The following is a 19416-nucleotide window of genomic DNA, read 5'->3' on the forward strand; positions in this document are numbered from 1 at the left end:
GCAGAATCATAAAACAAGACTGACAGGAGGAGGCTGTGGTCTGGGGACTGGCTGGTACACTAATGAATGAGTAAAGCCATGGACACATGGGGTCATTTCAGAGGGCAGAGTTTGGGAAGAAGGAGGCAAGGTGCGATCAAAGAATCTGGAGGAATTCTCAAATCTTATTTAGCGTAATTCCTGGCAGGAAGAGTCGGGCTAATAATGTTTGAGTAAAAACCACTAACATTTTATTGAGCACCTATTATGTAATCAACATTCTAAAACCGTTATTTCATCCCCATAACTCAATGAGGTAGGCACTCACGTCTCCACTTTAAGGAAAGAATGAAGGCAGGGCACACTAATGGGGGCCTTTCAGACAGTGGAGGGAGGGAAGTAGAGCTGGTGGGAAGGACCGCCTGTTCAAAGAAGCTGGAAGAATCCTTCACCCTTAGCCCAGTGCCTGGCCCACAGGAGGCGCTCCAAGCCCCAGTGCCAGACGTGAAGGCCGGCGCGCAGGAGGCGGGAACGGGTCAAAATCGGACAGGTGGAGTCCACACGCGGCTTATGCAGACCCGGACTGCTGCCTGCGTGCCCTGTCGGGGTTTGTGTCCCTGTCCTTGGGGGATCCTGGGCCTGAGGGCCTCAGGCTAGACTCTCCTCCTCCTCGCCAATGGGGCTGGGCAGCCAGGGTGGAGCCGGGCCCCGGGGCGCGGGCATAGGCACAGTGGTGAAGGGCTCAGCGGCGGGCCCCGGGACGGGCAGCTCGGGGCCGGCGGGGAGCTCCGGCTCTGGCTCCCGCAGGCCGGAGTCGAGCAGCGGGTCCCCGCAACCGCACTCCGGGGCCGCGCCGTCGGGGGCGCCTGCGCACGTGCAGCTGGCGGCTGTGGACGTCTCAGACACGCAGCTGTTCTTGCGGCGCATTAAGGACAGGCGCCGGCCCAGCAGGCCTCCCGCGCCCATGCCTGCGCCTACCGGCAGGAGGCGCTGCAAAAAGTCGCCGTGCGCCTCGCCCAGCGGCCCGTCCACGCCGTCCAGCCGCTGGAACTGCATGTCCTCTTTGGCCAGCCTGTCGGACGCACAGTGGGTCAGCGTTGCGACCTCGCTCCTCTCCTTGACTGACAGAGCGGGGACCGAGACACGCTGCTTCTCCTGGTTCCATCCATCCCTTTGTCTCACTTATCCCCAAAGACCTCGGTCCTTCTCCTGAGAGCCTGCTTTTATCCTCTGGCTTCGGCTAAGCTCAAATTTAGCTCTTCAAGCCTCAGTCGGGACTGCAGCATCTCTGGCGCTGCCTCTGGCCGCGCGTCCAATCCTCATCGGCCTTAGCCCTTGGGTCGGCCCCCAGTTAGTGGCCGGGTCCCAGACCTTGACCCGGATCCCTGCCCCCTACCCCCATTCTAGTCCTCACAGACTTTAGGTCTTAGCCCTGAGTCTCCAAATTGGCCCTGTCCTGGTAGCCCAGAGCCCCTCCAATCGGATCATCCCCCGCAGGGCCAGAAGCGGGAGGCCCCACCCATCCCGCTGGCTCACGTGATATCGAAGGTGGAGCCCTGGAAGGAGGGCTGCTGCCGCAGGAACGCGGTGGCTGCGGTGTAGGGGGCGCGAGCCTCGGTTGCGTCCCAGTACAGATCCTTCTCCAGCATGGCCAGGTCGTCATACATCTCGTCCACGGCCAGCATTGACACCTGCGGGCGTGCACGGGGTGGACCCCTCAGGATGGGCTAGGCGTATGGTGACCAAAGAAAGAAGGATGATGGTTCAGGGTCCAGGCCCAGGCAAGTCTTCGAGGGGTGGGGCCAAGGCTGGTTTGGGAGCCCGGGATGGTCTCACCCGAGTCTCACCTGGAAGTTGCGGTCGATCAGAAAGTTGGTTTCAAAGTCATCGTCGTCCTCTCCGAAGGGATTAATGAGCTGCTCGGCTACCTGAAGGGGGAGGGGATAGTTAGGTAGAGCCCTGAGAACCCGTGCCTATCCGACCCCGAGAGTCCCTACCGCTGAGCCCCACCCACCTTGAGCCAGCCCGCATAGAAGAAGAACTGCAGCAGGGTGAAGATGGGCACGCACAGGTCCAGGTTGTGGCCTTCGTAGCCCTGAGCTGGGTCCAGGAACTGGCGACCGATGAGGCAGGCCAGGAAGTAGCTGTACACAGCGATGGTGACCACCTGGGGGCAGGGTGGGTCACCAGGTCAGGGTTCTCCCGGCCTCAGGAGGTCTTGGAGAGACCACGACTAGGATGGGGCATCACGGATATGGGGTCTCAGCTGGCCCTCAGTCTTCCCTTGAGACCAGTGCGTCAGAGCGTCCGATGCCGGATTTAAACAGAGGCACGGCAGGGTTACCTGGGTATAGACAAGGGGTACGCTGATCCAGTCGTAGTGAAAGAGCATTCCGCACTTGCCCCGAAACACGGTCAGCTCCTGGGTGCAGATACACGTCATGAGAAGGCCTGAATTGCCATTTGCAAATATCTTCTCCCATTCTGTCGGTTGTCTTTTGGTTTTGTTAAGAGAAGGCCTGAATTGCGAGTGCACACATGGGGATTAGGTGTGGGTACTTGGGATGGAGGTGAGTGGTTACCTGGTGGGATGTGGGCGTGTGCTTCTGGGTCTCCAGGGAGAGTATTTAGTGGTGAGTGTACATCTGGGGTAGGGGGCACTATGCGCCGGGGAGTCGGCCCCCTAGAGATAAGTGTGCACCTGGGGGCTGCTTGGTAAGGGTGTTGGGAATCTGCCTCGGGGGAGGCGCGTGGCAGGCCGCCATCTGACACAATTCCGGGGAGGTGTCATTTCTCTGGAATTTTGTATGAATGACCTCCTGGCCGGCCCACCTCGAGCAGCAGTTTAAGGGCGCTGTTGTCGCGGATGCGGCCCTCACGCCGGGCCTGCGCAGCCAGGTTGGAGAACCAGACGCAGGGCACCCAGTACTTGTTGTAGGACGAGTTCAGGTTCTCAAACTTCTTACGCTCCTCGCGGGTCATAAATCCTGGAGGGGCGAGGTGTGGGGGAGGGGGTTACTCGCCCCGCCCCCCCGTTCTCAGCCCCGCCCCCCGCCCCGCTTCAGGCAGGAGCCTCACCCGCCTCCACTACGTGGTCTATGGTGGGGAAGCGCTTGAAGACCGCGGTGCTGACTGAGCGCAGGATAAGCACAGCCGAGAGCCCGGCGTAGCGCATGAGCGTACGCCGGTAGAGGCGGCCCCGCTCGTCGCGTCCGTGCACCGTGCCTGCCACCACGCACATGAGCGCGTCCGGCAGCGGCATGCATAGGTACTGGTTCCACCAGCGGTGCACCACCAGCGTCACATAGAAACCTGCGGGACAGCCGGGAATAGGGGGGCTAAGTGGGGATACTAGGGCCAGGTCGTGGCAAGAGGGATGATACAGGCTCTGCATCAGAGACACCAGGGGAGGCTTATCACCCACCCACCTCGCGGGGCCACCTGGGCTGAGAATTTGGGGGTCACCCTGGCTATCTGATTGTCACCTGGGATGTGGGATTGGGATGTCAGTATGGAGGTGGAGACACAGGGCCTATGTTCGGGGCACATAGGCAGGTTGTCACCCTGGCCACAAGGAATCACTCGGTTGGGAGCGTGGGGACCTGAAACAGGAGGCTGGGGTCACATGAAGTCACTGACTTGTCAGAGAAATGTCCTCCGGGCGGGACTTGAGAGGATGGAGTCTTAGGGGGTCACTGGAGGGGTCCCTGGGACCCAGGACATGTGGGGAGCCACTAGTAGTCTCATGCAGACACAGGTGGGAGACCCTGAGATGACCAGGGATTAAGCCTATGGGTGACATGGAGCTCTCATGGCTTACTGTAACCAGGTGACATCCAAGGTCTCTGGAAATTGGGGCCACACCTGGCATGAAGGATGTAGAAATAAGGGTCTCTTGGGGTTGGATTTGAGGGGGGTCTTCTGAGGAATGGGGTCTCCAAAAGGCCTGGAAATGGGTTTCTTAGTATTAGGGGAATGGAGAACTAAGGAGCGAACGCACCCAGCACGAAAGAGACCGGGATGAGACTGGCATACTGGTCACAGTAAATGACGAGCTTCTCGAAGTAGCGCTTCTGCCCTTCGGTCAGCACGAAGCTGCGAGGGAGGGGGCAGGGGGTCACAGGAGAGCCTCCCTCCTGGACACACCCAAGGTCCCTTCCCTAGTCCCCCCCCCCCCCCGCGTCCCCCACCCCAGGGCCGCCTCACCGATAGGCGGCACTCAGAGCCATGTAGAGCCCCAGGAAACAGACCAACTCGCGCCACAGAAGTTTGTAGATGCTCCCGCGCCACAGCAACAGCAGCTGCGAGAAGCCGCCGAAGCGCGCATTGGCCACGCGGGCTGTGTAGGTGACGGTCATCGCAGCGCCGGGCTGGCTGAGCCGAAGGAGAAGGGGCTGAACCGGACCCCAGCCTGTGGGCGGAGGAAAGGGTCCCCCGGGCTGCGGGCAGGGGCGGAGAGGTGCGGGCCGACTCAGCTTGGCGTCCCCAGCCCAGGTTCCGGTCTCCTCCCAGGCCCGCTCAGTCCCGCCCTAGCCCCCAGTCCTTCCCAAGCCCCCTCTCGCAGGCCTCCCTCTTCCCAGGACTCCTGGTCCCAGCTCCATAAGTCTACCTTCCCTGGCCCTCTCCCTCCATCCTCCATCCCCAAGACCCTTGGGTCCACCAATCAGCCCCAGTAGCCCTCCTTACCTGGGCTCCCATCTACAGCCTTCCCCACTCCCTGAGTCCCCAGCGCCTCAGTTTCTAGTCTTAGGACTCCAGCTCTTCCCCAGCCTCGATCCCCTTCTTCAGGTCCCATCTCTGCCCGTCCTCCACCCCACTCCTACAGCTCCCATTCTCAGCCCATCCTCCACCCCTGCACTCCCTTCTTTGAAGCCCTTGGAAGCCCAATCCCCAAGCTTCCAGTTCCCCCAGGCCCTCTCCCCTGGCTGGTCTCTCCCCTACACAGTTCCCCAAGCCTACCCACCTCCCCACTTAATGGCCCTAGCTCTGCCCCTTCCCCCTTCTCCTGGACCCACCTTGACCTTTCATCTGTCCAATCCCCTCCAGCCTTCAGAGCCCTCAGCTACCCACCCTGAGGAGTTTGATGGATTCCTGCCTGAGGACCCATCTGTCCTCAGGATCCTCTGTTCCCCCAGGCCTGGGCCCTTCTCACCTGGTGGAGGGTGCAGAGACAAACGGGGCCAGGGACAGAATGGGCGGGTGAATTCAGCTTTAGGTGGGGCTGAGGCCAGACCCCGGGGGGAGGGGGCTGGGGAGTGGGCGTGGGCAGCCCCTCCCTGGCCCGCCCCCACCTTGGCTGCAGCCTCAGAAGTTTGTTTGGAGAAGTCTTGCCAGTTTGTTACCTGGGGCAGGGGGAGCAATCCACCCTGTCCTCCCTTGCTCCTCCCTGTCTCTCTCCCAGTTAGTCACTGGCAGGTCCAAGGGATCTTGGACCTAAGCTGGGGGAGGGGGCAGTGACTGTCTCCGTCCCAGTTCCAGAGACACACACACACTGTTCAGTGAGGCTGTGTCACTCCACACCGTCACAAGGATGCACAAAGAAACACACACCATAGACCCAGACACAAATTTAACTTCTTTTAACACAGCCTCCCACAACCACGGTAACCCAGAGCGCAGTATACACTGTCACAGACTTAAAAAGTCACAGAAGACACGTGTAGCTCTACCCACCCCCAACATTCAATATAGGCAGATGGACCCTAACCCACCAGGCTCTCAGCTCTCAGGTATCCATCCATATGGTACTCCAGCCACTCAGGAGCACATGGGCAGGGACCTGGGACCCTGCCTTCCCTCAAGATGGCACCATGTAACAAAGACACATGCAACATCACACAACCGCTAAGCACAGACCCCAGAATGCCTTCACACAGACAACCGCACACTGTCACACACGAGGGACCATGCATTTATTCCTGATTTCTCCTGCACAAAGGCTGACCTGTGGTCACACACCAGATGCATGCACACCTGCCCTCAAAACAGTGGCACATGGTCCTGGGGTCAGAGCAGGGCCCTAAACACACTCATACAAAAGAGACCCCTCCCCTACAGTCCCATAGAGCCTTCTAACTAGATGGGCTCATGTCCATACCCCCCCATAAAATTCACCCGCATTTACACATCAATACATAAGACACTCTCTCCCCAGTGCTCCCTCAACCATACACACATCTCAGGTCTCACTCTCAGTATTGCCATGAACACACAAGCTTGGGGACACACCTTGTCCCCAAATTTGGCATGGATGTAGACAGATGCTCCCCCTTCACAGACACACCTACAAAGGGGGCACCCCCAGCCTGACACAAATAGCCCCCTCATCCCCAACATCAGACTCATAACCCAGTGTGGAAGGTGCAGAGGCTCAGAGTTCCAACCCTAAGAGGGGCACCCTTGTGTTCACCGTTCGCACTAGGAGGCCCATTGCAGCCCCGCCTTGCAGCCCTGCCAGCCAGGACACTGTGTTCCCGGCCTGGCAGATGTCTGCCCTGCCCCGGGTAATTAGGAACTGGCCTGGGCTGGCCACCCTCAGACCCAAATCTCCGCTGTCCAGCTGCCGGACAGCCCATAAAAGGGGGAGAGGGAGTGGCGCGGCTAGCTTCAGGGCCTGGGGGAGGGCACGGGCTTCAAGGGGATGCTCTCGGTTCCTGAGCAGAGGCCCCCACTTCCTAGGACACGTCCGTACATGCACTACAGCTCGCCCCTACCCTGTGCTCAGCCACCCGCCCCCAACTCACATGTGTCCCCACACACCTCTGAGTGCTGGCCCCCCGCCGGCCCCGGGGCAGGTTGCCCGAGCTAGTTCACATGCTTAATAATTGTTACAGTGAAGAGTAACAAACCCTCCTTGGCGGCTACGTGACTGGGGCTGTTGTAAAGGCTCTGCTTATTTCATCTCATTGAGTCCTTACAAGCAGACCTAAGAAATGGGTGCTTCTGTTATTCCTGCTATCCAGGTAGGGAAACTGAGGCTCGGATGACACACGGCTTGTGGCACAGCTGGTTTGTGAACCCAGGCAGTTTGGCTCGGAACCTGGGGTCTGTCACAGGTTGCACCACTGTGTTTGTTTACAAGGGCCACCCCAACCTGTCCACATCCAGTGGAATAGTGGGGGGTGGCACGTCTAGGCTTGGGGCTGGGTTCCCCTTACACGCACACCCTGTCACACCCGTGTGCAGCCTGAACACCACTTCTTGACTCATGCATGTCCTCAGGCATCCTCATTCTGTCCCCTCGAGCCAGCACTGGCTTGGAAATCGCAAATGCTCAACGTCACTGCCCCGGTCTTGGGTCTCTCAAGTGGGGATGACACTGGCTGTCCAGGCAGTGGCAGAGGGAGGAGTGAAGGGATATGGGAGGCCACTAAGTGCCTTCCAAGCTGGTGTGCTAAACCCGTCCAGGGTCCGGTGAATTTTCCCATGATTCTGAACGACCACACTTTATGTTTCCATTTTAGGGATAAAGGGAGTGGAGCTCAAACTGCAGGAAGCATGCTGCCTATCACTCAGTGAGGCCGCTCTGGAGGCAGACAGGACTTCAGGGGCCCACCTGACCTGAGTCCTCTGCCATCCTGCCTCCTAATTAGCCCCCCTGTTGCAGCCCTATGCTGGGAAGGGCTGATGCCATCCCATGGGAACAGGAATTGGGGGGTGGAGACTGTTAATCCTCAGTCTGGCAGGCCCAACCTCTGCCCAGGGCGCCCACTAATTCCCAAACCAAACAGCAGGCAGCGCTGGGCCCGCTGCCGGCCTAATCCGTTCCCCACCAGCCTAGGGATGGCCAAGGGGCCTCCCAGTTCCCACGCTCTGAACCTCAAAGGAAGTGGGCAGATGCTCCCCTTCTACTACAGGTTTTATAGCCCCAGCAGGGACACCGCTACCAGAGTTAGAAAAGCACACCCCCTTACTGAAGATACCCTCCTTCCAAAATTACCATAATAAACATACATCTCTATTAGATCTCTGGTGTGACTTGGTCCCTCTAGATGTGCCATCTTTGTGCAGTGTACAACCTGTGCAACTGTACATAAAGGTGCTGACCCCTAACTCCTCTACATCAACATCCATGGTGGTTTAAGATCATTTTATTGAGGGGCGAGAGGCAGGGAGAGGTGGGGGGCAGCTACAGCCCCCTCAGCCCCACCAGGGGGAACAGACCTCCTCCCCGCCCCCTGCCCCCCAAGTGGCTCCCCCTATACTATGGGGGGGGGACTTTGTGCAAACTCTGCCCCCCCGGGGGGGTGGAGGGGGGGTGTGAAATGGTAGCAACTGGGGCTGGCAGCAGTGCTACTGGGCACTGGGGGGCTTGTAGGGCTCCAAGAGGAGGGCAGAGAAGGTGTTGACCTTGTCCGCCCCCCGCACCTCGTGGGGCAGCAGCGGCAGCTTCACAATGTGGAAGTCTTCGTACAGGTCCTCCATCTGTGGCCAGGGCACAGGGCAGATGGTGGCAGTCAGGGGGTTGCAGGGCAGGGACAGAATGTGGGTCAATGGGAAGGGTCAGGTTGGGGATCTCCCAGGATCAGGGGAGAATGTGGGGCAGGGGCTTCATATGCTGATAGGTGGGAGTGAGACCAGTGAGGTCAGAGATCACTGGGCTGGACCTCCCCCTCCCTGGGGTCAGAGGTACCCAGGCCAGGCCAGCTACTGTCTTCAAGACCCAGAATTAGGGTTAGGAGCAGGAGGTTGGGGCAGAGGATTAGAAGATAGGATGGAGTAAAAGGTCAGAGAATACAGTAACTGATCCGTGGGGCCTTGGTTGGGCTGGGCCAGGCCCCAACTTCCAGGATCAAAGGTGTGAGGGCTGGGCAGGCAGTTGGGCATGCACACCTGGTCCAGGTACTTGGCCTGAATCTTGTGGCGGGCCTCACACATCTTGCAGGGCTTCTCAGGGTCAGGGAAGACGAGCTGGTTGACGATGATGTTGTGGGTATCAATCTTGCATTTGGCTAGCTCTTGAATCAGCCGCTCCGTCTCATACAGGGACAGGAACTCAGCAATGCACACGCAGATGAACGTTGTCTGCTCCTGCAAGGCGTGAGAGAGGACAGCGAGGGGCAAGTTCTGGCCCTGTCCCCATCCCAAGCCTCTCACCACCCACCCGTACCATGACTCACAGGGTCCTTGAACTGTTCGCTGACGGAGCGGATGACAGGCAGCGTCTCCTCCAACTTGGACGCCAGTTGGTCTGCGTTCATGTCCCCTAGGCCCAGCATGTTGCACATCTGTGGGGAGGACGTGGGAGGCTCACAGCTTACCTGGGGTGCCTTACAGCACCCGGGCTGGGGACTGACACCTCCTGGGGTTAAAGGTCCTCAAGCAGACCACAGGGGTCAAGCCAGCTCGGCCATTTCTGGGGGATTGTGGCCAGGGGGCTTGACTTCCTGGAGCCTCAGTTTCCCCACATGTAGACCTTACCTCCAACAGCTGTTGTACTGACCACACACCACCAGGGAGAGGGTGGCGGTGGTGGTGTGCCTAAATGTGGGGGCAGTGGGCTTGTCATGTTGTCATGCTAAGAACCACCCATGGGACACCCGTATGGCCTCCATCTGACAGACAAGGAAGGTGAGACCCCGAGAAGTGAAGTGACTTGCTTGAGGTCCCAGAGTCGTGTCACACCAGACTGTAAAGCATTTGAGCCCAGGCCGCCTGGCTCCGGAATACGTGTTTTCAAGCTCTGTCTGGAGCACTCCGTGGGTGGGGGCAAGACACGAGTCCTATGGAGTAGGCGGACAGCACCCCCCACCCCCATGGTGGAGATCCATCCCATCCGGTGGGGAACCACGGACTGAGAGGGCGTGTGTGAGGAAGGCCTTTGTCAGTGCGTGTCTGCACACTCTGACACAGGGGGTGCCCGGACGCCCTGGGGCCCTGCCTGCCTGGGAGATGAAGGGGCTGATCTGGTTCTTGATCTGCATGAGGCGGCCTAGGCCCCGCTCCACGATGGTGGGGAAGTTGAGCAGCCTCAGTGTGTGGCCTGTGGGCGCCGTGTCAAACACCACCACCGAGAAGTTCATGCCCTTCACCAGCCTGCGGGGGAGAGGAGGATCAGGCCTGTTTGCCCCCTTCCACCCCAGCCTTACAAAGCACCCTCCCCTGCTGGCAGGGCCTGACCTCATGACCTCTGCATAGCTCATGGCCTCGTCAATGCCGGGGAAGGCACTCATGGCCTCCTGCATCATCTTCTTGCCCATGCTGAGCATGTTGTCCTCCTCGAAGAACTCGTCAGGCAATTCGGCCACGCCAAGGCTGGGGTCAATTTCCTGAGGGCCAAGGGGTCAAGACTCAGGTGCTGCTGCCGCCGGACCTTCCCACCCAGGCACCAGGCGAAAGAGCGCATGAAGGGCCCCGAATACCAACTTCATCAGTTCATGGCTGGGGATACCCCTGAGGCACTTCAGGTCTCATGTGGTCACACAAGTGGTCAAACCATTTCACAAGCAGATGGAAAATTGTAAACTGTGATCAGTGCCCCAGAGGGAAGTCAGAGCCCATGGCTGGGCCCTTGCATTGGCCGTTTCCCAAATGGGGCCCCAACCTCGTCCAGATCATTTCTCTAACAGGAGCCCTCCCTGACCATCCCATCTAACAATGTCGCCCCAGCTCCCCCTGCCCTGCCTTCATTTCTCCTTAACCCCGAGCCCCAGCTCACATGGTTTACTCAGCACGTTCATCACCTTTATCAGCTGTCAGCACTGCGAAGCCCACAGTGGGTCCTCAACATGTATGTAGAATCCACGAAGGGATGATTGTCCCCGGGCTGTCTGGTCTGCTCTGGACTCAGTGCCTCTCTCTCCATCCTCCTCCCATGTCACCTCTTGGTGACTTCACAGGTCCCATGGTGAAGCCCCCAACTCGCTGGCCTCAGAGGTCATTTCCCTGCAGGGAGCATGCCCACCCATCACCCCTGACAGTCACACCCTTGATGGGTTATTGCCAGTAACTGGGCCACCTCTAAGCTCCCACACCTCACTCTCTGACCTGGGCCTCCTTGCCTCCTACCTCTTTGGGCCATCTTGTCCCCATACCCCTGCCCCATTGTTCACTGTCAGTGTCCCTCGTGGCTGGCACCCTTATCCAGCCTGGGCTCCATAGGGTGCCTCTGCAGACACTCCCTTTTCCCAGTGGCTGGCAACATCCCCACTCTGGTTATTCCCAGCTCTCTGGTATGGCTGCACCGAGGTGAACAGTTGGGGAACGCACTTGATGAATAATTCCCACGTTGCTCCCCATTCCTGAACACAACTCTCCAACAGGCACTCAAGCCAGACACACCCTCGGGAGTTTCTTCTTTCTCCTCAAACCCCATCCATCCCATTCACCCCTTGTTCTCTGCTGAGACCAGTGCTGTGCCCGATTAGAAAAAGAAGCCACTGGCTGCCAACACCCTCATCTCCTCCCAGGAAATGTCCCCATGCCCACCCCACCCCCCTGCCCCTCCCTGCCCTGCTTCCATGTCCTGGGTCTGTGAGCTGAATGGAACTCGCACCCACCTACCTGCCTGAGGACCGTCCTCTGCCAGCATCCTTGCTCCCTCCCACAGCATCACTTGTCCCTCCCTGTTGGAGCGTTTACATCAGCAAACAAACATACTCTGGCATCTCCTTTCTCCCCCCGCCCCCCCCCCAAAAAGCCTCCTTAACACCACCCACCCTCAGCTCCCTCCAGCAATGGCCCTATTTCTCAGCCACCATGATGGCGATCACTGTCCCCACTCCTCAGCTCACCCACTCTGTGCAGGCTTTTGCCCCCATCCCCCATTCCCAGAGTGGTCTCTCTAGATCTGATGTGCCTGCTGAAGCCCACTATTTCTTCCCACTGAGTCCCTCTGTCCTGGGGCTCAGGAGCGCACGATGCCTGGCTTCCTCCCACTTCACCCGTGGCTCCTTCTTGGCCTCCTTCACTGGTCCCCGTACCCCTCCCCCAGCTGGACCCTAAATGTTGATGTGACCTCAGTTTGTTTCTGGGCTTCTCCGTTCTCTCATTCTCCTCCACTTGCGCAGCTTTAAATACCATCCTTGAGACAATGACTCCCAAACCAACCCCAACCTCTTCCAAGCTCACATATCTCACATAACTAAGCCACTGTCCTGGCATCTCCACTTGGATGCCCAGTGGGCACCCTGGATTCACCGGGACCAAAATGGAATTCCTTGTTTGTCCCTTCGAAACCTGCTTCTCTCCTAGTCGCCCCCATCCCGGCTGTCGAGGGAGCCAACTAAGAGACGTACTTAGTTCACTTCTTCCCCTTGCCCATTACAACCAAACATTTGTGTTGCTTTAATTCCAAAACACATTCCAAATGTGACCACTTCTCCCAACATTCTGCCCCCACCCGAGTTTCTCCGCATGGCAGTCATAGGGAACTTTTTGAAAAATGAATTTGGCCATGACACTGCCCTGCTTAAAATGAACAGCTTCCTATTAAACTTGGAATCAAACATAACTGCTCCCAGGGGCCTGTAAGATCCTATACCACGTAGCTGTGATTGACCTATGACATCTCCTTCCTCCCCTTGTTTGCTAAACTCTGGTCACTCTGGCCTCCTTTCTGCTCCACAAACATTCCTCATTCGTTCTCCTGTGGGTACGCTGAGGGATGATGCAGAATAGGCAGGGCATGGTAGCTGATGGTGGGTGTTCACAGAGAGGGCCTGAACGGCCTTTGCCAGAGTGGGGAGCTGAGCCCACCTCCACTCACCATGGCGAAGAGGTTGTCATAGCCTTTGACCTTGGTGGGCACCTTGGAGAACTTCTGGTCAAATGCATCGGAGATGTTGTGGGCTGGGTCGGTGGAGATGATCAGAACACTCTCCCGCCCCTTGGACAGCTGGACCGCTAGGCTGCAGCTGGGCAAGGGAAAGGTCAAAAGGCAGGGAGTGAGGGGTCAGGCTCTGCTACCTAGGTCTGCAAGGGGTTATATAGGGCCCAGGAGCAGGGGACCTGGATTAACAGGGGCCTTGAGACAGAATATGGGTAACTGTGGAATCAAGACTTAATCCCTGTATAGGGACCTTCTCAGACTTCACCTACTGACCCCTCTGGGTGACTACAGTGGTAAGGTTCAGCTGTCCGGGCCGGTCTGGCCTGATGCCTGCTGCTTCTTTGTTGGCACAGAGTGGCACGGTCCAGCTGTCCAGCCAGCCTAGCTTGACCCTGTGCCCCCTCCCTAAACGCTAAGCTAAGGGGTCCCTTGCATCGCCCGCTAAATTCAGGATGGTTCAGTCCACTTGTTCAGGGTAATTTGCCCCAGGGACCCCTCCCCCTCCTCCCAGCCGACTGGTATGGTCTAATCACGTGCCTCCCCTCCCGCCTACCACCTCTACCCCCATGTGGCCAGAGAATGGCAAGGTTCACCAGACTAGGATAGCTTGCCCCTCCCACTACTCCGAGCTCACTCTGGTACCGTCCAGTAGATTGGGACACCTAAGTGCTCTCCTGCGTCCCGTGCGCTGGGTTCAATGTGGTTCTACCCTTGAACCCCAACGGGGGCGGTCCAAAACAGAGGGTTCCAGGCCTGCATTCAGGCAATATCTTCCATTTGCCCCAGGTCACTTCTGGGAGTACGATCCGGAAGACCCCGGCCCAGCCCCCTTTCTCGGCTTGGGGTGGAAGAGCCAGTCCCGAACCTCCCCTTCGCTGAGTGGTACATCCCACCCGTCTTCCCGGCCCCCGCCGCAGCTTCCTTACCTGCAGGTGGTCTTGCCAACGCCACCCTTGCCCCCGACGAAGATCCACTTAAGGCTGCGCTGCTCGATGATGTTGCTAAGCGTGGGCTCCAGCGGCTCCACATCAGGCGCATCCTCGAACTCCTCTGCCTCAACCCCCCACCCGGCCACCCCTGCCGCCATCTTGGAACCGGCTCACGTGATCAAGCGGAGCGCACCACGAAAAGAACCTACAGGGGAAATTGCCTAGCACATACCCATCAAGTCTAGGAGCCTGAATTAATTTCCTCATGGCCTGATTTTTAGGAGATAATAGAAACTATATTTCCAATGTCTTTCGCTTCCAGGGTTCACTTAGTCGCCCTCTTGTCCAAGTTTTTTCAAAGACTCCCCCTGCCGAATTAACATATTGGTACTTTTGACTACTCCCCTTCTCTGATTGGTTCCCAAGTCTCTCAGCTCTCCTTTCATTGGCTACATTTTTTCTCACTTTCACCAATCATTCTCACCTCCCCGTAGCCGCCAACCTCTCCTTAGCAACCAGCCAAACACCAAGTCCATGCCCTTTCCATGAAGTTAGATCCGAGGTCCGCCCTGGCCTGACTCCATAGGTTCAACTTCTTGTCGATCATTTGTCCTTATTCTCCAAAATGGGTCCCAACATCGCCTCAGGTCCGTCTCCTCTGCTATCCAATTGGCTGTGAGCCACCTGGCTCTTGACGCAAACCAATCAGAGACGAACCGATTAGTTGGCTGAAGACAGGTCCCTGGACTGCAAGTGGATTAGAGGGAGAACAAGTCCGGTAGTGGGCAAGGTCCGCCGATCTTCGTCCAGTGCGCCCTGAGCCCCATGCTGGGCAGGCCAGGGCAGGGACCACACCTACAACTGTGCTCCTCGTCATAGAAGGGACTCTATTCCCGGAAACCTTCTTGCAATTTGCTCCCTGTTCGAGGGGAGACTCTAGCGAATTCCCTGTTTGAATCTCTGTCCTGGGCAGGAATACAAGATGAGTGCCAGGCCTTTGGCGAACACTCTTAACCTTAGATAGACTATAGCCTAAAAATACCCGCGACTTCATTTGAGTACTCCAGCCCATAACACCCTTATTCTCAGTGGGGACCCCAACTCCACGGAGCGAGCTGTATTCCCATTCCCAAATGAGAGCTCCATCCCAGAGACAGTACCCAACCAAACCAGAGATATCCCCATTTCTAGTCGGGAGGGTGTGTGTGTGTGTGTGTGTGTGTTTAGGCTAGATATCTGCCCTCTGGACCGAGTTCGGGACCTCGGTTTCTTTTTTGGGGGGGGACCTCGGTTTCGAGGTGTCAGTTGAACACACACAGTCTCAGACGGGGTCCTTTCCCTCAGAGATTATCCCTGGTGCCAGAAGGGGATCCTAGCCCCGGAAAGGTAATATGCCCCCAGTTTCAAGTGGGAACCTCACTCCGGAGAGCCAGCTACAGCCGCAGTCCCAGACAATGGTTCCAGTCCCGGGGAAACCGCCCAAATCTAGAGGGATTATAAAAATCCGCGTGGCTGGCTGGGCGGGCCCGTGGCGTCAGGTCTTACCCCTTATTCGCCCCGCCCCTTATACTCCGCCCCTACTGCGGACGCTTGAGGGCCAGACCGCTCTTCCCGGCATGCATTGCCCGGGACGGGGCAAGTCGGGCGCCAAGCGCCGGGCCGGAGCCGCCTTCCCGGAGTCCTTTGCGCGGCACCTGGCGACAAAATGGCTGCCCGAGGGAGACGGGCGGAGCCTCCGGGCCGGGAGGCGCCGGGCCCCGCGGGCGGCGGCAGTGTCGGGAGCCGATGGGCTGAGTCGGGGCCCGGGACGTCGCCCGAGAGCGGGGACGAGGAAGCGTCGGGCGCGGGTTCTAGCCCGGTGTCGGGCGGTGTGAACTTGTTCGCCAACGACGGCAGCTTCCTGGAGCTGTTCAAGCGGAAGATGGAGGAGGAGCAGCGGCAGCGGCAGGAGGAGCCGCCCCCGGGCCCGCCGCGACCCGACCAGCCTGCCGCCGCCGCCGCCGCCGCCGCCGCGGGCCCTGGGGATCTGAAGAGGAAGGGCGGCCCGGGCCCCACGCTCAGCTTCGTAAGGAGCCGCGGGGGTGGGGGCGGGCGCCGGGGCCTGCCTTGGCAGAGGGAATCGGGGCCCGAGAAAGGGAATCGGGATCCAGGGCCACCCTCCGGCCCCGATGAGGGGGCCGTCCGGTCGCCCGCTGAGGATCCGGAACCTGGATTCTCGACGAGAGGTTTGGGGGCGGGGGTGGGGACCCCCGGAGACCGCCCGCGGGGACCGGTAGCCAGGCAATTGCATTCGAAACAGCGCTCCGGGGATGGGGACATCAGGATACCGGGATTCCTATTTGAGTGGTACTTAAACTTGGATACTGGGACCATCTCCCACTATGGGGAAGAGGGGCAAATTCAAATCTAGAATCTGAGCTGTGTGGATTAGAGACTCAGTGCTTAACTGTGTGACCTTAGGAAATTTGTTCTGTTTTCCCTGAGTCTCGTTTGTCCGGTGTCCATTTATTGAGCACCATACCTTATGCTGAGCATTGTGCTGGGTGCTGGATGTGCCGTGTTGAACATGACAAGATCGTTTTCCTGGAGTGTCTGGGCTGGCCTACCCTCAATTTTCCCATTTGCAAAAATGGTTACCATCGCATCGTGTGATGTGATGAGGGTTCTGTGAGGCCATCCCGGAGGTTAGTACAGGGTTTGTCTTAAACGAAGGGCTAAACCACCAGTGGTTTTTAGTTGGGAATGAACAATCTCCCCACCCCCTCCCCGCAAGCCCCCTCAGTTTGGCAGTCTGAAGAAATTTTTGTTTGTCAGAATTGGGGGAGGGGTGCTGCTGACATCTCTTGAGTAAAGACCAGAGATGCTGCTCAACGTCCTACAATGCACAGGATAGCTCCCCCCACCCCGCAAAAATGATCCAGCTCAAAATGTCACTAGTGGGGCGCCTGGGTGGCTCAGTTGGTTGGGCGGCTGCCTTCGGCTCAGGTCATGATCCTGGAGTCCCGGGATCGAGTCCCGCATCGGGCTCCTTGCTCGGCGGGGAGTCTGCTTCTCCCTCTGACCCTCCCCCCTCTCATGTGCTGTTTCTCTCTCATTCTCTCTGTCTCAAATAAATAAATAAAATCTTTAAAAAAAAAAAAAAAAAAAGTCACTAGTGTGAGGTCAAGAAACTCTAGGCTAAATAAATGGCAACTATATTGATGGTCAACTCTGAGCTTGCTTTGTTTCTGGTATTGAGATCAAGTCCCTGGAGGCCCCTGGCTGGCTCAGTCGGTAGAACACGCAACTCTTGATCTCAGGGTCTAGAGTTCAAGACCCACGTTGGGTGTACAGCCTATTTAAAAAAAAAAAAAAAAAAAAAGACATACTTAAAAGTTTCTTTAATAACCAAGAAAGAAAGAAAGAAGAAAAAAAAGAAAAAGAAAAAGAAGTAGCTAATTCACAGTCCAGGTATTAATTTGTTCAGAGATCAAGTCCCTGTGCTGTGGAGGAAAGTGTTGACTTGAGAGTAACAGACTGGAGGTCAAGTCTTAACTCCAACAGTGTGATTTCGGGCAAGTGATTTAACCTCTCCAAGCCTCATTTTCTTCATTTGTTAAAAGTGAGTGGGGGTAGTCCCAGCAGCACGGGTTACTTAATGCTGGCTGAGGGATAGAGATGGGAGGATGTCTGTAAAGCCTGTTGCTGCCCGTGGACACAGAAAGTCCTCAGTGGGAGAAGGTGGAGGACCAGGATGAGGTCTAGAGTGAGACTTCTTTTGGAGGAAGGGAGAGTGTCAGGATTCTAGGTTCCTGGCTTGGTGTAAGAACCAGAGGTGGAGGCCGAGTGACCCTTTGTGAGCAGGAGTAGCAGTAGTTGTCACTGCCTTTTTCATTTCTTCATCGAGGGGCACCTTAAAGAGGCCAGGTTAGGTGCAGGGGACACAGTGTCCTTTGTCGGGTGAGGATGCTGCTCTGTGACGTGGACCCATCTGACCCTGAATCCAGTTCCATTGCTTGCTGCCAACCAAGGGTAGGCCCTCTTCTTTCTCAAAGGTGTACCCTCATCTATAAAATGGGGATGGTTGTAACCTTCCTCTTGGAGCAGCCGTGAAAGTGAAGGATGATACATCCAAAGTACTTGGCACAGAGCTTAGCATACAGTGAGTGCTCAGTAAAGGGAGCTGTTGCTGCCGGTGTGGTCCCTGCTAGGGGAGGGTGAGGACAGCCGGTCCCCACTGATGTGGGGGTTCTTCTTGCTTTTGGGGAGGGCAGCCCAGGGGCCCACGACTGCCAGGGCATCATGGGCCCAGGGCAGACGCTAAGAGTCGCGTGTGCTCCTCTCTGATTGCTGCGCAGGTCGGCCGGCTGGTGGAGCTGGGCGCGGCGTCGGGACGGGCCACCGGGCCGGGCTAGGAAGGTGTAGTGGGCCTCAGCGCCACCAAGGCCGGGCCCGGCTCCTGTAACCGTTGCAGTCTTCTGTCCCTTCACCCAGGTGGGCAAGCGCAGAGGCGGAAACAAACTAGCCCTCAAGACGGGAATAGTAGCCAAGAAGCAGAAGACGGAGGATGAGGTGAGCAGGCTGGGTGAGGGGGCCCACCCGCGGTGCCTTTCCTTTCCAGCCTCAGTGCCTGGCTGCTGAGCCCTTTCCCTTCTGTCCAGCCCCTGGGGCCTTGGATGCGGGGGCTGGGTGGGGGAGGAGGGCTTTCAACAGTTTCCCCAGATAAATTGAGTCTGCACATCTTTACTTCAAACCCACGACCCTAAGGGTGACACGGGGTGGGTGTGTGTGGGGGGGAGGTGTCAGCTGTCTCAGGACAGTCCTGACCCCAGTTCCTGGCCTCCTTGGTATCCCCTTGCAACCCCTGTGTGCCCCCCCCAACAGGTATTAACAAGTAAAGGTGACGCATGGGCCAAGTACATGGCAGAGGTGAAAAAGTACAAAGCCCATCAGTGTGGTGATGATGATAAAACTCGGCCCCTGGTGAAATGACCCCCTTCCCCCGCCTGCCTACGGCCTGGGACTCTCTGCGATGTACATAACTATTTAATGCAGCGGCAGCGGCGGCAGCCTTTACCCCCCCAAGGACTTCTACACAGAAGGAAATCGAGATGCTTCCCGCAGCCGCGGACGATTCTCCAGGACTCTTTTTTACCTTGAGCACTTGCCTTCTGAGACTTATAGAACAGTGGTTTACTGTCCCCTCTCCTCCCACCTCCTTGCTCTCTCTGGCTCCTTCTGTCTTCCTCCCCCCACCCCCACCCCCTCTTAGCCATCACTTCTGGGAAGTAAAGAACTTGACTTAGTGCCGGAGCGGTGTGCTTGGTTTGCCTTCTTTGTTCTCCACCCTGAGCACTCCCCTCCCCCCATTGCCTGGTCCTACACCTGGTCCTGGGTCTGGCATGGTGAGGGAGTTATTTGGGGGTGTGGGGAGGACAGGGGTGCATCCCCTCCTGTTGGCCTGGACTCTCCTCAGGACCCACTTCCCCCTGCCCCTGACAGAGCCCCAGTGTTGCTGCTCATGTTCAGTGTCCCATCACAGCCCCATTAGGCTGGGCCGGAGCTGTCAGTTTGTTCATTCAGCTGACACTTGATGAGAGCCTGCTGTGTGCCTCTGCTGTCCTGGGCCTCGGGGCCCTAACAGTGAGCAGAACAGACCATGGACACTCCCTGCCCTTCTGGAAAGAAACAGACAAAAAGGGGAAGCCATTTTGGGAGGTGATTGGGAAAAAGTACAGGGGGAAGGTGTCTATTTCTCTT

At 57.7% G+C, this 19416-nt stretch overlaps 3 protein-coding genes across 6 annotated transcripts; 1 reads left to right on the forward strand and 2 right to left on the reverse strand.

The window, feature by feature from the left end:
- Positions 1-627: 627 nt before the first annotated feature.
- On the reverse strand, positions 628-4337 carry BEST2 (bestrophin 2). The gene is made up of 9 exons (XM_021705386.1): positions 4186-4337; positions 3980-4074; positions 3058-3291; positions 2812-2966; positions 2324-2401; positions 1994-2146; positions 1827-1907; positions 1516-1670; positions 628-1051 (listed from the first exon to the last, which is right to left on the reverse strand). Exons 1-9 carry the CDS (start codon positions 4335-4337, stop codon positions 628-630), a joined length of 1527 nt encoding a protein of 508 aa, XP_021561061.1.
- Positions 4338-8057: 3720 nt separating this feature from the next.
- GET3 (guided entry of tail-anchored proteins factor 3, ATPase) lies at positions 8058-14503 on the reverse strand. 2 transcript variants are annotated; one of them, XM_021705074.1, is made up of 7 exons: positions 13675-14503; positions 12686-12768; positions 10099-10247; positions 9864-10014; positions 9099-9206; positions 8812-9009; positions 8058-8403 (listed from the first exon to the last, which is right to left on the reverse strand). In XM_021705074.1, the coding sequence occupies exons 1-7, from the start codon at positions 13784-13786 to the stop codon at positions 8272-8274; spliced, it is 933 nt and encodes a 310-aa protein (XP_021560749.1). In that variant the 5' UTR covers positions 13787-14503; the 3' UTR covers positions 8058-8271. The 2 variants fall into 2 exon arrangements, with proteins under 2 accessions (XP_021560749.1, XP_021560748.1); XM_021705073.1 differs by having other exon boundaries at positions 12686-12833; positions 13675-14467.
- Positions 14504-15315: 812 nt separating this feature from the next.
- Positions 15316-18969, forward strand: TRIR (telomerase RNA component interacting RNase). Of its 3 annotated transcripts, XM_021705156.1 has the most exons (3): positions 15335-15742; positions 18151-18228; positions 18541-18969. In XM_021705156.1, exons 1-3 carry the CDS (start codon positions 15383-15385, stop codon positions 18646-18648), a joined length of 546 nt encoding a protein of 181 aa, XP_021560831.1. In that variant the 5' UTR covers positions 15335-15382; the 3' UTR covers positions 18649-18969. The 3 variants fall into 3 exon arrangements, with proteins under 3 accessions (XP_021560833.1, XP_044773844.1, XP_021560831.1); XM_021705158.1 differs by lacking the exon at positions 18541-18969 and having other exon boundaries at positions 15316-15719; positions 18151-18227; XM_044917909.1 differs by lacking the exon at positions 18151-18228 and having other exon boundaries at positions 15325-15742.
- Positions 18970-19416: the final 447 nt, after the last annotated feature.

Source organism: Neomonachus schauinslandi, chromosome 1 (genome assembly GCF_002201575.2).
Source record: "Neomonachus schauinslandi chromosome 1, ASM220157v2, whole genome shotgun sequence".
In the NCBI taxonomy this organism is placed as follows: domain Eukaryota; kingdom Metazoa; phylum Chordata; class Mammalia; order Carnivora; family Phocidae; genus Neomonachus; species Neomonachus schauinslandi.